We start from the raw sequence: 16,528 nt of genomic DNA on the forward strand, positions 1-16,528 counted from the left end.
TTTTCCGGGCTGTAATCGTAACCAAGTCACTTGATGGATGATACCATGTTAATATTTACACTGAAGTGATGATTAACTGACAACAGCTCAGAATGAACCCCCAAGAAATACAAGAAAGCGTAAAAACCAAGAGCAACCAGATTAAATCTCAAGATTCTCTTTTCACTCCTTCACTTTTTGATCTCCTCCTATTCACGGACAAAAAAAATGTCCAATGACCTAGGCGCTGGAGGTGGGTGGGGCTTACAGAGACAAAGAGAGGGGTTAAGAATGACAGTGATGATGGAGATGCTCAAATGCATTGAGCCGTGTAAGTGCTGGGAAGGCAAGTCGTCTGTCACTCAGCGTTATCAGGCAGGTAGACTCTTCTCCGTTTCTGCTACAAGAAAAATAGCACTTCAATGAAAGAGCCTCCGCCTGTTAGGACTACCCTGGTTTTAATCAAACACACAAACCTCCTGTTTGAAAGTTTGGTGTGGGAGAGCATGCAGTTACCTACACAGTATAGCCTGAGTGGGTGGGGTTAAAAGAGCACTTCAAAAACAACACGACTGCCCGCTTAGGTTTATATGGGGCTCCAAAACAAGTTCAGCTCCTCTGTCAGAAGTTTAGGATGTAGGTTTTAACATCTATCTGAGGAGTGTGTGTGTGTGTGTGTGTGTGTGTGTGTAGCAGTAACTGTAATGGTAAAAGCAGCACTAGTAGTGTTCAGCAGGCAAAAGTCTTGTCTTTCTGGAGAGAAAACGGCTTAACAGCAAACCCAACCAACTGTTGACCCCAAAAGATGCAGCAGGAACACTTCAAAAGTATCAATGGGTACTATCAACAGATCTATCTTGTTTCAAAAATCAAGGGGGAGACTTTAATCCTGCATCTGCATTGGTGACAGGATAACACTTTTTTTATTTTGTCCATTGGTGGCTGTGGCTGGTTTTGTTCCAAGATTCATCAGCAACATTCACTTTTTTTCTGAGGCAACAAAGCTTAAAGACAACACTTTCACGTCAGCTGGCATGCTGAAAAATGTGCAGCCATGTTTTTTTTGTGTGCGGACCAATCAGCGAAAGGACGGGTTGTTTTCAAAGGTGCCAGGCACAAATGACAAACTTACCAGCCAGCCTTACCAGCTAACATGTACGAGCATTTTATTAGTGTGGGGTAATTCAATCTTTTATCTGAATACCACCTTCATGATAATCAGATTGGTCGTTTTAAAAGTCTTTGGATCTTCGGATTTTCTTTTCTATTTCGTCTTCTTCATGTGATTGTCACCCATTCTTCCCTCCAGATGTTTGCAGCACCACTCAGGCGGGCGTGCAGGTAGGCAGTGAGTTTAAGAACTATCACAATGTTTCTTTTACTGGCTGTTGAACCAGTGACGACATTTTCCATACAGGGCCGACACGAGGAAAAAAAAGGTATTTTTCCTTGACTGTAGAAACAGAAGAAAGTAAAGAAGGTAGAAGGGAGTGAAGGGAATGGTAGAGAGACACCTCTCAGAGGCTCTGCGCCCGCTAAGGCCCAATGTGAGCTCAGTCCTGTCCAATCTGGCCCAGTCTAAACCTTGTTAGGCCAAATCCAGCTAGTCCTGTCTGGTCTGGTCTGGTCTGGTCTAGCTGGGATCCAGGGCTTTAGAAGAGTGCTTTGGATCCCTGGTTCTCAAACTCTGACCAGGCGTCGTTTAATTCAATGAAGATCATCTTAGCATAATGTTCATATGGCTGGCCAGTTGTCTGCGGGGGGGCATACATGAGTAAGATGAGATTTGAAATATTTAAATAATGCTGGAAAGCCTTGTCATTGTGTTGTTAGATACAGGCATGTTATACTGTACCTTATCTGGATGGACAATCAGGACAGCCTTCCTGTAGTACTTCTTCACCTGGTCAGGCGTCACCAAGTCAGCCATGCCCACAGGCCTCCAGCGGGTTTCACCCTCCCACAGCACAGTGTTTAGAGTTGACAGCAGCGCTCGGATGTTTCGCTCCTTTCCCTCAATCCAGTCCAAGATCTGCAGCATGGCAATGAAAAAATACATCGTTAGCATGAAAAAGGCACACTGATCAGCACATGGAGGCTATTTGAGAGGAAAAGCTCTATGCATCCCATGCCAAAGGGGCCCAGCAGCGGTCAGTGGGGGTATTGCCAGACAGGCAAGCACTGCTCTTTCACTTCTTTCAACCTGATTTATCCCGCTAATCCAAATTTGGAAACGGGGACCCTCCGGTTACAAACAAATGCATCATATTGGGATTTCATGAATTGAAGAATTTGTTCAAAAACAGATGTTTTTCATTGTATTAAATGTCCTTTGCATATGTATTTAGTTACCTGTAATTTAAGTGGATCAATTTCTTTTGTGAGCTCCTGTCTCCTCATTTCAGCAATGGTCCTTGGTCCCTTTCTATCAGGCCTAGAGGCAAAACCCTGAGTTGACAGCAGGTCCTCAAAATCATCCTCTTTTACCTTTGGCTTGGGGCCTGCGTTACAACACAGTACAGAGAAACGAAGGTCCGACATGGAAATTGCAATCAGATTTGGTCATACAAATTCTTAATTCTTAATGGAAAACATTGGCTCAATTCCCAAGAAGAATTTACGCCAATAGAGAACAGAGAACTAACAAAATTCTGTGCATATATTACACATTTCTGGTAACTTTTTCATTTTCAACACCATTTTAAGTAGCTTATTACTAATTACATCTATTTGTTTCTATAAGCTGAGAAAAAAAACTATTTGGGTGAACTATGGAAGATAACATGGAACATAAAAATGATCCCTAACTCCTAAATCCAAATCCTTTCACCTCTTCTTTAGTGTTGCTTACCGAATCCAGGTCCACGAACTCCTCTGTCCTCTCTCCCACCAATGACACTTGCAAAGTTGAGGTTGTAGTTGGGTTTGGTGGACTGTGTGCCTGCAGGCTGAGAGGCTGAGGTTGCTTTGGAACCAGGTCCTGATCCAGACATCCAAGGTTTATTCTGGGCTGAGGTGGGTCTTCCAGACTGCCAGGGCTGGGCTTGAGCCTTAGCAGAAGAGGAAGTGGAGGAGGAAGGAGCCTTTGCACTCAAAGCAGGCCCGGAATGATTACTGCTGGAGGAAACTGCAAGAAAGGTAAGGGAGAAAAGTTAGTTACTTGAAATTAATTATTAATTCATTAAGTTTATACATTCACAAGTGAACATGTTCCCTTTTTGGACCACTGATCACAGTCAGTGCAGTATCACTGTTAGAGAATAGGATATCTGACCAAGCCTCTTACCTGGTAAATTGGAGCCCAGGTTTCCTAGGTCAGCAAAAGGATCAAAACTCTGAGACTTGGCCTTTGACATAGATGCCCCACCAGAAGCTACAGACACAGCATTCATATGTGAGTTTGATTTTTCTTTGGTTTTATAACTTTCAAGATAGTCTACACAAATTCATGGTGCTCTGTTCATTTTTAGTCAGCCACAAACCGGATTATTCCGTCACCCACCTGTGTTGGTATATTTGGGTTTGCTGGTGGTGCCGCTCATGCTAGTGGTGGTGCTAGCTGCCCAGCTGTCCCACCCACCCAGCAGGTCTGGTTGGCTGGCTGATGATGTCATTTTAGGGGCATCATTCACTGGTTTATCTGTTAAGATATTACCGATTCAGTTAATTTTGCATGTTGTCATACATCACTGCTTGCAGCAAATGCCAAAAGGGAAGACATGTGACACCCACATAAGTGTTTGTAGAAAACACGAATATGGTTTGTCCACCAGAGAAGATTTTAAGATACTGTAGGAAAATTTGTTGATGCGCAGTCAAAGTAAAATGTGCATGATCAAACATAATATCTTCTCAAAGTAGTAGAATATACTGACTGATCTAATGAGGCAGCAGACGAATATTTGAGACATAACGCTGGGTGAGGTCACAGTAGATAATGTACTTACTAAGGTTGAAGAGGCTTGTGTTTGAAGCAGGAGTGGGGTTATTGTGAGTTGAACTTTCAGAGCCCAACAAGACTCCAAAAAGGTCTGGCCCAGAGGCCTGCAGAGAAGAACCCACAGTGGGGCCAACACCAGAGCCAGACACCATCCCAAACGGATCGAACAGGTCGTCCATGGCTGAAGTAAGAGAGGAAACCATACATAAAGGACAACTGGAAAGTTTTTTACAACAATGCAGTTAGCACGTATTGAGACACAGCCCTTACATTTTGAGTCTGTTGTGCCCCCCCCAGCAGGCCCATTGAAGAACAAGTCTTCCTGCACTCCTCCTGTCTGACCAGCAGGGGGTGCAAACAGGTCGTTGAGGAGGTCGCTGTTGCTGGATGCAGCTTTCATTCCGCTCTGGACTCCTTGACGTGGAGCAGAGGACGAGGACATGGAAGGGTCAGCGTTCAACCCTAAGAGGTCTGCTGTGTCATCGACAGGAGATTCCTGGGCTGCAGGGAGGGGGGTCTGAGGGGAGACGCAAAGAAATTAGTGAAGTTGTGGAGGAAGAAAATATAGCTCTTTGTCTCTGCTTCATAACTCTTTCAAGGTACAAGATAAAGTAAGTCATACTGTTTATTTATATATACACACAAACAGACACACACACAGAGACAAAGAGAGAGAGAGAGAGAGAGAGAGAGAGAGAGAGAGATAATGATATACCAGCCACCCAAGACTTTCCTTACCTGGAAGTCTGCATCAAACAGTGGTTCGCTGGGGTCACGTGACAGCGGCTCCCCACCCGGGGCAGAATATGAGTATGACTCTTCATCTGATTGATCACTCAGGTCCTCTTGGTCATTCATGGATCCCCCTCCTTGACAGTCTGAGGCATCCTGAGTGCCACTCACATCTACACATATAAGAAGCTGGTCAGTGGAAGAGATTTTGCCAAATTTCAAAAGCCAAACTATAATGACAAGAACATTACCTTCCCAATCCAGTGTCTGGAAGAAGTTGTTGGCGTTGCTATCGGTGCTCACAGGAGATTCCAGTTCGGCTGCATTAGAGGCTTCTGGGGTCAGAGCCGGCTGGGGCGACTCTGAGTCATAAAATGCTGAGGAACCTGGCTGACGAGGCAGCTCAGGCTTACCTGTAGGGATTAAGGTATATTATTTAGTTTTATTATTATATATATATATATATACACTTTATATATACTATTATTTAGTTCCCATGTAGAACTGAATTGGAAAAGAAGTGTAAAAAAGCATGCTTCCAATGGGCTTGAGGGCAGAAAAAAGAAAGACGAGTGATATACCAGTGAACTGAGAAACATATGTATGGAGACACGCAGCAAACCAAACCAAACTCTTAGGCTCTGAGAATGGCTTTCTTAAAGCAATGCCACCTACCAAATTTGCTGAGGATTTCCTGTTGTTCATCTCGAGAGGAAAAAAGGATTTTGGGATTAAGGCCCTTGGTTTGGAACCCCTCCCAAGGAGGGGTCTTGGCGCTGGGTCTGTCTCTGGATTCCACCTCGACATCCAAGTTGACCTGGAACAAGTCTGGGTACTTCTCCTGGATGTCACAGGCATCCAAGTCATACCTGAGAGAAGAACAGATAGATGGGAAACAGGAAGTTATAGAGAAACCGCATTTCAAGAGTTGATTAGAAAATAATAAATCTATTGGTGATCTTGTTTAGTCCAAAGTATTGCATATCGTAAAATTGTGAACATACTTAGCAAACTTGACAGTGGTCGCATTTCTGGGGACAAAGCCTGTGTGGAACTGGATCTGAAACATCTTCATGGAGGCCATCTGAAACACAACATGATCTGGTTTCTGTACAGAATGTGCTAACAACTGATCCATGTTGCACTTAAGCTTGTCGGTGTGTGTACTGTACCTTGGCCTGTAGACGCCCTCCCAGTGTAGATCTTGCATGGTAGATCACCACCAGTACATCTCCTTGGACTGTCACATTGAGGGGAATCTCCGCTCTCCCATCCTCCATCTTAAAATCCCTGGAAAGAGCAAAAGAGTAAGAGACAGAATGAATAAATGTTACTCTTATTATGTAGATAAAGCTGAAATGCATTCTTGTGTGTATAAACTTACCTCATCTTGTCATACTCCTGTGATGTGCTGAGGACTCTCTCGTCTCCAACATAAACTTCGCAAAATGGTCTGCAACCATTACGCTGCTTGTTAAACAGCGGCATGGGTGTCATGACGATAGAGCGAATTATTATGGGCTTGCAGTGGGGAACGATGGGCTCTTCTGCCATCATGTCACACATATACTCTATATACCTGCAACAATCCAAAACTAAATGAGGATCTTGTATTCTAAGCTTTTGTTAAAGAAATATGTTGGTGTAAGAGGAGGTAAAAGCTTGAATTCTAGTGACTATGACAAAACACCAAAGTGTGTTTTCATACCTCTTGTGTGAAGGTGCGATACCAGGCGGGCAGCGTTTCATTGAAAACATGTAGACAGCCGCCTCAGCTGTGGTGAAAAGGCGACAGAAACATAGGAAGGAGCAAACTGCCACCGCGGATACTGCCCTGCCATCCTACAGAGACAAAAGGTAAGGTTAACAATTAAAGGTTCTGCTGGTGTTGTCATCCTCCTTATTTTTCTCCTTATCATCTACTTATGTCCTGGCCTTGATTTCCTTCTACTCCCTCTCCCTGTCTGATCATGCATGAAGGACTAATGGTACGCGCCCATATAGATGATTTAGTGGGCTCGCCACTAGCAGTTATCAGTTTCTCTTCAATGACAAGTGACAAGCAAAGAAAACAGGCTAGATCCTTCTACAAGACCAATGGCAGCACCTGATTGAGTGAACACCTCACACGGGGGTGTCTGCTCCCTGATTTCAAAACAGACCAAATGCTCATTTGGAAAGCGTTCTCGTATTTTTACTGACTTAGTTTACCAAAATGTTTCTGATAACATTTTATGCGAGAAATAGGCTACAGATCCTCAAAGGTTAGCTCAAAAGATTTTTGTGAGTTTCTGTAAGGCGGCGAGTCAAGCTGGATGCTCCTCTTTTGCATAAAGTAGCCTGGATTCAACTTTGTGCAAATTCCCAAAGTCCCAGCAACACTTCCAGAATGCAATGCATGGCTGCTCACATAGACAACGACTGGGACGCAGGGAAATTATGCTTACAATGGACACGTACCATTAGTCATGAGTCATCTAGTAAGTGGCAAGAGGTTACTTACCAGACAGTGTACTATACAGATGTTCCTCTGGTCTTGTTTGAGCCATAGATGCATGTTCTTACACACACTGTAGAGACTGCGGAGGTTGGGGGCTCGGCGCACTTGCCAGTTACACTCTGAAACCTACACATACAAACAGACACACACCTGAATACAACAGGAATCTTATAAAGCTGCACACAAGTGAAGGATAACCCTACTCTCACAAAAGCATATACTGTGGCAATATTACACGTATGTAATGTACGTAACGCTATGTGTAAACAAACTATCCACTCACGGCAATGACGCACCAATATTGAGACAGGGACATTTAGTAATGTCACACCTTCACAAGCATCCACCCACCAAAAAGGTAGAGACACACAGACACACAGACACACCCTGTTGTGGAATCGAGAGGGCCTGTATGATCGTTTGGAGAGGTTGTAGACAGCATAGTGGCCAGCATGACGTGAATCTAGAAACAGACGGACGTCCTCAATGTTGTTCTTTATTGCTGACTCCACCCCCTCTGCTGGGAAGGACATGACTGCACACACAAATGCAGACAAATATAACTATTACTTCGAAAGGTTTATTATATAGTAGCTAAGATATGTCAAATCACTTTCACTTAAGACATGTTTAAATAGAATTATCTCTGGTTTATATAATGTAACATGGAGCCAGAATTGACAAAATGATGCAGTAACAGCAAGTTGAAACACTGCATTAGTATGTAGCCTACCTGCTATTCTGGAGGTGATGTATGAAATATCTAGGTCCCCTTTGGCATAGCTGTAAGAGAAATTACAAGTGCACTTATGAAAGACGTAGATATACAACACAGTAGGTAGGAAAACACAAATTATTACAAGCAACAAAAAAAAAAAAAAAAAAGTTTGACTAATGTCTGGGAGACTGCACAAATTTAGCTAAAAACAAACAGCTCGGTAATGCAGACTGGTTAAAAACCAGATAGCTTTGTATTATAATACACACACAAATAGGATTCTGCATTCTAAACCACCATGTTGCAGGATGGAAATGTTACCAATTGTGGCAGTTTAATGAAGGCTATCCCACAATCATGCAAATTAGAATAACACAGTTTATCTTTCCTTTGTCTTAAATGTAGCCCACGCATCTGGTAGATGCTCGTTGTTGTATAGGAATACGCTCAGGAGGATCACTACTGCCAAAGTGCCAATAGCTTGTTGGTGTTAGGTATGCAAAACAATGTAATATGATTCCCACTGAATATTAAAATTGAGTATGCACAAACAAACTGTAGGCCAAGCAGAGAAATTAATCTATTTATGCTGATGACAATTCTTTTTTTTTCTGTATGGTGTCAGGACAAACATGTGAGACTGGTTAAGACACAGATATTACTGAAAGGGTGATTTAGTAAGTGGTGGAGTCATATTAAAACTATTTAACAACCATTCACTCATTCAATCAAGTAGTAATTTATAAAGAGTGATTCCAAACCAGAAGTACTGTACATCTGAAGTTGCGTTTGGGTGCATGGAAGCTTTTTTGCTCAACTGATTTGAAAACATAAATAAATAAAAATGACGCTCTAATAACAAAAAAAATAAAAAATGATCCACATTGATTCAACTTTAACACATGAAGGACAAGTTGCAAGTGCATGTCAAGGAAGCCAGAGACCAGAGACATTCAAAGTGATGAATGAATGGTTGAAATAGATAACTGAAAGAAATGGATAAACAGTTACAGTTAAAAGTTTGCTTAAAGTAATAGATACATGATGAGGTCTGAAACTGTCATCGTAGCTGCATGTCCACTGTGAGAGACATAATCAAAAAAAAAATCCAGAAATCACAATGTATGATTTTTTAACTAATTATTTGTATGATACATATGCAAATAAGTATTTGAACACCTGAGAAAATCACCGTTCCATTCACAGACAATATGTTTCACTTGTTTTGTACTCGTTAGACATCTGGTCCTTCCATTCACTCTTTAAATGATGCTCATCTGTGCATTCACATCCCACTCTGCATTCAGTCGTTTGAATTAATGAATGTGTGATGTTAGGATCAGCAAGCTATGATGGCGGACACGGCACAGCAATAGGCTTAGTAGGGTCTTCTTTCTCAAAATCAAACACAAACTACAGGAGCACACAGAGCAACGCATGAGTTGACGGACTCCACTGACCCATATTTACCTTGGGTTGCTAGGTGATGGACACATAGTAGGACCATGAGGGATTGGGACAGAGGAAAGAAACAACAAAAAATAAACAAAACAAACAAACAAATGAAACAAATCGATGATAGAATAACCAAATGTAAACCTCAAACTTTAACAAAATATGGAAAGAGTGGCTATTAAAGGAACATTTTGCCTTTAGTCACAACAGCCAGTCTTTAAAATCGTCTCTGACTGCTGAAACCAAGTGCGGAAGACTAGATTACTCCCATTATCCACTGACTTATTCTCATACAAGTGGTTGGTAAAATAACTAAAAATTTAGATAAAATTAGTTTTTTCTTTTTTTTCTGGGAGGTTCACAATTGCAAAGTCTATTAGAGAGCCAGGCAGTACAGTGTTCCTTTTAAAAAGGTAAATTGGGGGAAGGGTAGGTATAAGTATGAAGGCTTACATGGTCAATGTGTAGGTGTACAATCATCTACATTTACTTCAGGTTGATGCAACTACCACGAACAATGACTGATAATTGATTTTTAAAATGTTTTAACGTTATGACATTTGGTGGATGCCAATAAAAGAAATTCCAGACCATAATTGTATACCAGTAGACTAGATTTAAATTTAAATAGTCACATGACTTTTTACCCTATCATCATATCACAATAAATGTTTATCAAAACATAAACAATGGTGAAATTATCTGAGTTCAATAAGTAACCCGTTTGTATGTATGAAGTGACAGTAGCCGGTGTAAAAAAGGAAAAAGTTTAACTGAATGTTTAGTCCTCTCCAGGAAAACAAACATAATGTGAATCATGAGATTAGTTCAGCAGTACATGTCCATGTTATGCCAAGTGAAGAAAACAACTGTCAGGTTAAATAAATAAAGCACAATGCATGCAAACTGATCTGTAATGGCAATAAAGATAAACTAAAAAGTAATCAAATATAAATAAATACAACAATAACGATATTGTAAAAAGTAACCATGTTTGAGCACCTTACCTGGCTACTGATTGGATGACCTTAGAGGAAGTGTCCTTTATGTTGGTGAGGAAGCGCTCCGTTCCTCCCCTTAAGATATCCAAGAGGCCACTACCTGACTGATCAGGATCGTATATGCCTATAGGTATTGTGCAAAAACAGAGAGAATGCTAAATATGATCGACCAAGACAAGGAGACAGTATAACCCACAATGACAGCAGAGACATTCATGCAATCCTTGCATAAAACTGTGCAAAATGTGTAATAATTGCTTTTTCAAATTAGCATCTAATAAATGGACCACAGTGAGTTAGAAAATATCGGTTTGCAAAGCCACAAAAAATTACTTAAAAAATGACTAAAAAGAAAGGCTATTTAAAAATATACATATTCTAAATGTAGATGCGGGTAAAACGGCACATTCCCTCTGAGCTGCAATATGCATGACACTCATGCGAATAGTATTACACACACAAACACTAAACGGCATTAAGAAGTTGTTCAGCAAATAGGGTCGAAATGGACTATTTGTTTTACTTTGAGGTAAATGCATTGGATATAATCAGTTGATTTCAGCTGTGGTGAAGCTGTTAGATGTTAAGATACAACAAGTGCCATCATGTATTGCTTGGTCAGACAGTATGGACGGACAAGAGGAATGGAGCCAATGCCTTCAGAGAAACAGCAAACCTATTCATTCTTTCGACAGATAGTTGACCGGCTGAGCAGACAGTAAACAATCTGCATGTGTATAGTTGTTTGCTTGTATAGAACAGGCTATTAAAAAAATCTTGTTCTACACCTGAGAAATGAGAATGAAAGTAAGACATCTCAAAATGTTGGTGCATCTCAACCACATGTATCACAATTCTATAAATCACCATGCAAGCCTCAACATAATCTCATAACACATGTAAGGATTTGGATCTGACCTGACACTTGACACCACACCCCTACTCAAAGGAGGAGTAGACGTTTTAGTTAGGGTGGTCATAGCTGAACTAACCAGATTACTTATTACCATGTGTAACTCTCAGTTCATCTATGTGCGGGATATTGCTCTGTGTGCGAGAAAACATGTTCCTGGCTGATTAGAAATTAGGGGTTTAAAAACAACCGAACAGTTTAATGAAATTAAGTGTGTTGCTCAGCCATCCCTCAGAAACACAATGTAAAAAAGACATATTTAAGGCTGTAATACAATCTACTTATTTTGCTAGTTTGTTAGAGTGCAGCATAACAAATTGGTGGATATGCTAGGGGTCCCTTCTTGGGTAATAGTTTGTCTGTCAGCAAATCAATGAGTTGTTAAATATCCCTTTTGGAAACAGGACACTGATGGCTGGACGGACATGACATTATGGCTTTGTTTTCAGAGAGCTCTACACTTAAAGTGTGAACACTTGAAACAAAGAAAGCTATACAAAACTATCCCTAACCTGCAAATTAACTAACTAACACTGTTCCAAGGACACGTTGAGCATAATGTTCAATTGTCATTCAAACAAACCAGTACCTGCATTGTTGTGGACGTTTTGGATCTGCATGGGCGGCTGGGCTCCATTGTTGCCAAAACCTCCGTTCTGCTCCAGCAGCTGCAGACATTCATAGCCGTCATACACAGGGCGCCAACAGTAGTACGCACTCAACATTGTAACAGTTAAGTCAACAAAAAAAAGACTTAGTTGACAAAAAACTTAAAAGAAACTTGCAGCCAAGACATAAGATTTTGATGTTCACAACAGATCTTCCTTAGAAATGCAAAAAAGTTGTCATCTTGAAAAATGGAACTAATACCCCAAAAAACAAATTATGTCCCGGCAAAGAAGAAAAGTAGACCTTGCTTAAAAATGTGGTCAGAGGAAGACAAATAGGGGAATGGAAAAAGAGCATCAATCAAATTCTTAGTGTGAAGCAACAGGTATTGTCTTTGTCTCTAAATGTTAAAACTCCAGAATCCCAAAACGTTGCACTATCATATAACATTGCAAATTAAAAAAAATTATAATTTTGAGATGAGAACAGTGTCGGCACTAAGGCAGCCAGACAGATATTGCGCCTCGCTTCCCCTCCAGGATGTCTACCGGATTCCCCTTTCAGTATTTCACTTCCATCTCGGCTCCCTTCCTTCATACGTTTTCTGCTCAACCTCCTCTCTGCTCCATCTCAGTCTGCTTCTCCATATGTCTGTGCCACAAAGCACCACAGAAAGAAGGGGGAGGAGAAGAATGAGTATTATAATCTCCTTATGTCCAGCAGGGAAACCCCTTCTTAACCCTAATGAGATCAGCGATCACCAACTCTGCCTTTGCTCTGCACACATTTTCCGGCCATATCAGGATTTTGTTTGGTAAAACAATTGGTTGGGATACATAATAACTCTGTGCAATTTGTTCTGAGCAATGGCACAGAATAAGAATCTAAGTGTTTGCAGTACTAAAGCACAGGGGATATGGATTTTCCTAGAGTGGTAACAAGTTCATGATTTCCACAGAATAATAAGGAAATACTTAGTATTCATACTTGTAATGATGATAGAAATATAATTTAGGACACGTACACTGGCTCAGCTATATTATATCAGTAACGTGTGTAGTGCACACCAGAAGGTTGTTGGGAAAAAGAAGAATTACTGTAAACCTGGAGATTTTTTCCCCCCAAAATCAGCTTTTCATAGTGTTAAATCACAACTGGGGGTGCAGATTTGGTGATAAGTACCAGGATTACCAGGATTACCATGAGTACCATGAGTTAACAATCATAAGAGGCTGTAATTGCCCAGTTAGTCTAGAACAGCCAACATACAAGGCAACATGCTGTTTAATTCCAAAACAATAGCTTACATTTTAAATCTGAATATGCTGGATTAGCTACTGTGTGTGGTAGCCTTTTTATGCCACCCAAAACACTCCTGAAGTGTTGGTATCACTTCATGCTTGTTTTTTAATTTCAGTTTCACCCATTTCCTCTATGTCTCTGTCTCTTTGGACCCATTACAACCAAGCCAGCTGGGAAGAGAGGAGCCTGGGAAAGAGAATACAGACTCCTTTGAGCCTGGCACTGTGTGTGTGGGTGCACGTTGGTTGCATTCGAGACTGAGCATGTGTAACCACAGCGACAAATTGAGCGTGCGTGCATGTTAACGCACACTGCGGAAGGAGCCGCGTGGTCGGACTGTCAATAGCCTCTTCACAGGCTGGCAGACACTGAGGATGTGCCACTGTCTCAACTTGTTTACTCCAAAATGCGTTTGGTGAAAGTTGTCACCTATTCAAAACAGGTAGCTTAAGCAGAAGCCATAATTTACAGCTAGAGATAAGGATATCACCTTCAGATGCATTTCCCCCTGTCCCTTGTCTAAAAGAACAGACTAATCTATCAGCCACAGCCAATACGTTGCCCTATTTCATTACTATCTGATTGTTTTAACCTTCTCGTTGTCCTTGGGTCAAATTTAACCCATTTTCAGTTTTTTCATCCCAAAGAATGGGCCTTCGAAATAAGCTGAAAATTTCAACATTAGAAGTATCAAAAAACTTTGGAAAAAACATCAAAAAAAGTAGCCACTACATTGAAAAAGGGAAAAAAATCTCAGAAAATGAGATAACCTTTTTTCACGGTTGACGGGAAGACAACACAAGGGTTAACCTCAAGAAAGAAACAATGAGCTTTCCTTGAAGATAAGGGCTTGAAAAATACAAACAGCACCAGAACAGCAGAGCATGGTAAATGTTGTGTGCTAAAGATAACATAACTACTTGATGGTTTAAAAAGAAACACCCGATTTGGAGAAGTTTTATTGTAGTATCATGTCTTTTCTTTTACAACAGCACTGAACACACATGCACAAACCTACCTCTGTAATGGGAGACTTGGGGTTGATGTTGCGTGCTGCTGCTATCTCCTGGAGCTGGTTTACCAATTCTGTAATAGACAGACGCTCCTCTGGGTTCACCTTCAACATGGAACCTGGACCGCAGGAGGATGGGTGCAGTGGAAAAAGAAGGAAATTGAAACAATTTAAAGAGGTAGCTACTGATGAAAGGGATCACAGGAACATGGAGAAGAAGCAATCCTTGAACAAGACAAAAGCCAATCATTTGCAAAAATATGGAAATCAATGATGTATAGGATTAATTTGTACCAATTTGTCATTAAACACATGCACAGCATTCGACGTGAATGATAACGATTATAAAAATGTACTATTTTATATATTCTTTTTAAGATTGTGTTTGCAGGAACAGATTTACATCTCCATTACACATACACTTTTATTTATTTTTTATCTGTGGTGCAGTCAGAAGAGATGTGTTTTTAGCCTTCTTCTGAAGATGCGTAGGCTTTTGCCCGTCAATAGGGAGCTCATTCCACTATAAACTACTATATGAACGTTATATATTAATGTATACTTTATATGAAATATATATATATATATATATATATATATATATATATATATATATATATATATATACACGTTATAAATGATGTCAAGAGGTCCAATTCAGAACATGTTTCAGAATATAGTATAGAGAAAAATAGAGGGGACTAGAGAGATGGATGAATACATGGACAGGCAGGCAGAAACTAGCAGGTATGAGATAAAGGTACATACGTATGAGGTTGTGATACACAGTGTACTTGACATCATTCTGAGGGATAGAGTATTTTCCGTTGACAATTTGTAGCTTGGCCCCATCCTCGAAAGGGTGCTGCTTAAAACACAACAGGTAGAGGATGCATCCTAGGGCCTGCATGGGAGAGCGGAAATAATAAAAACAACAATAAACTCTTAAACCACCTTTCTTAATGATAAAGAGAAAGAAAAATCACAACAAGAAAAGACATTGAAACAAACACTGTCAGTAGATAATCTTGTGTTTGTGTCCAAACAACTAACGGAGAAAAGACTAACTAATGTCTGTTAATAACCCAACACAATAATTTAGACATTAGTTTTGTTTATTTACATTCAGTATTCCTAACATAATCACTAAACCGGCTGTTTTAATCTTTGATTATCTTGGATTAGCTGTGATAGTGGTGGACAGAATTTATTATTATTTTTTTTTTTTTTAAAGCTCTCACCCAGATGTCCTGTTTATCATTGATGGGAAAGTTGGAATAAAGATCGATCATCTCTGGCGTTCGGTACGCTGGAGTGGTGTTCCTTGTGATCTACACACAAACAGAAAAAAAGGAAAAAAAACTAAAAGCACACAAACACAGCTGATGGACACATGTGGGGTGTTGTAGTATATAAATCCAGAGCCTAGCATCCAGCTGTGGTCAGATGTTGATTAATCTTGGCTATAACTGATTCTAAGTCATCTTTTTCTCTGAGGACAAACTGTTTTATGTTAAAAGGAAACACTGTTGCGTTCCCACACTGAAAGCTTATCATGCTTTGAAACACATTTAGATATTCAAATCTAAACTAAACAGCCATCCACTTCAGATTATCCATCATAAAAAGCTCTTCCCACAAGCATTTTTTTTGTGCTACTAGCCTGAACACAGGTGCCAGATAGACCCGCAGTTTACTACATTTAGCAAAACAGGATCTCTGTGTTCTGCATACTGAGGTCATCTCTGTGAGTGTGTGTGTGTGTGTGTGTGTCCATGTGGTTATGGTATTATTATAATTAACTGTATTCATCCATGCTTCCTGGATCTCTAGCTGTTAATTCAATTAAACGTTTCTGGTTTCTGTCAAACACCATGACGCCAGTATTGTCACTGATCCATTGTAATTTCTGAATGAGTTTTTCCCGCCTTTCAATTGATGAATTGACTAATAGAGAAATTCGAAAATATTTTACATTTAATAAAAACTGTATTATATAGGAGTTTTCAATATCATTTGAAACAAGATGTTGACGTTAAGCCTCAATGTATTTCATAAGGAGGGCCATGTTGAGGTTAACCATTAACTGAGTGCTTGTGTGTGTGTGTGTGTGTGTGTGTGTGTGTGTGTGTGTGTGTGTGTGTACCTCATCCTCCACCATGGACCTCTTCTGTGCTGACCAGCTGTAGTCGGGGTAATGGGACACTGTGGTGGCGCTGCCAAAGTCACACAGCTTGATGGTGCCCTGGTTACTAATCAAGAGGTTCTCAATCTGCAACATATCAAGTAAGGCAATCTTAGAATTAAAATCCTCTACTGGTGCTGGTCCTGATGGTCTGGATATTAAGTTTATCAAACTCTCTGCTC

General features: G+C 40.5%; 1 protein-coding gene and 1 long non-coding RNA gene across 3 annotated transcripts in view; one reads left to right on the forward strand and one right to left on the reverse strand.

The window, feature by feature from the left end:
- The window catches only part of LOC117944325, an 8,260-nt gene extending 721 nt beyond the window's left edge, over positions 1–7,539 (forward strand). Inside the window, exons 2-3 of the long non-coding RNA XR_004656549.1 lie at positions 5,802–5,804; positions 7,514–7,539. This is a non-coding gene — a long non-coding RNA (uncharacterized LOC117944325). The remainder of the gene's footprint in view (positions 1–5,801; positions 5,805–7,513) is intronic.
- gak (cyclin G associated kinase) overlaps positions 905–16,528 on the reverse strand; it is a 29,188-nt gene continuing 13,564 nt past the window's right edge. Inside the window, exons 6-30 of one of the 2 annotated variants that reach the window (XM_034870977.1) lie at positions 16,308–16,433; positions 15,403–15,492; positions 14,930–15,065; positions 14,168–14,280; positions 11,828–11,906; positions 10,332–10,449; positions 9,340–9,348; positions 7,885–7,934; positions 7,538–7,686; positions 7,155–7,277; positions 6,360–6,493; positions 6,036–6,230; positions 5,824–5,941; positions 5,656–5,735; positions 5,327–5,520; positions 4,903–5,064; positions 4,658–4,824; positions 4,190–4,436; positions 3,927–4,100; positions 3,482–3,619; positions 3,266–3,352; positions 2,831–3,106; positions 2,332–2,480; positions 1,835–2,011; positions 905–1,733 (exon numbers count right to left, since the gene is read on the reverse strand). In XM_034870977.1, coding sequence (XP_034726868.1) covers positions 1,632–1,733; positions 1,835–2,011; positions 2,332–2,480; positions 2,831–3,106; positions 3,266–3,352; positions 3,482–3,619; positions 3,927–4,100; positions 4,190–4,436; positions 4,658–4,824; positions 4,903–5,064; positions 5,327–5,520; positions 5,656–5,735; positions 5,824–5,941; positions 6,036–6,230; positions 6,360–6,493; positions 7,155–7,277; positions 7,538–7,686; positions 7,885–7,934; positions 9,340–9,348; positions 10,332–10,449; positions 11,828–11,906; positions 14,168–14,280; positions 14,930–15,065; positions 15,403–15,492; positions 16,308–16,433 — 3,393 coding nt within the window. In that variant the 3' untranslated portion in view covers positions 905–1,631. The remainder of the gene's footprint in view (positions 1,734–1,834; positions 2,012–2,331; positions 2,481–2,830; positions 3,107–3,265; positions 3,353–3,481; positions 3,620–3,926; positions 4,101–4,189; positions 4,437–4,657; positions 4,825–4,902; positions 5,065–5,326; positions 5,521–5,655; positions 5,736–5,823; positions 5,942–6,035; positions 6,231–6,359; positions 6,494–7,154; positions 7,278–7,537; positions 7,687–7,884; positions 7,935–9,339; positions 9,349–10,331; positions 10,450–11,827; positions 11,907–14,167; positions 14,281–14,929; positions 15,066–15,402; positions 15,493–16,307; positions 16,434–16,528) is intronic. The other variant, XM_034870978.1, reaches the window with a different exon arrangement.

The sequence above is a fragment of the Etheostoma cragini genome, chromosome 5, assembly GCF_013103735.1.
Source record: "Etheostoma cragini isolate CJK2018 chromosome 5, CSU_Ecrag_1.0, whole genome shotgun sequence".
Classification (NCBI taxonomy): domain Eukaryota; kingdom Metazoa; phylum Chordata; class Actinopteri; order Perciformes; family Percidae; genus Etheostoma; species Etheostoma cragini.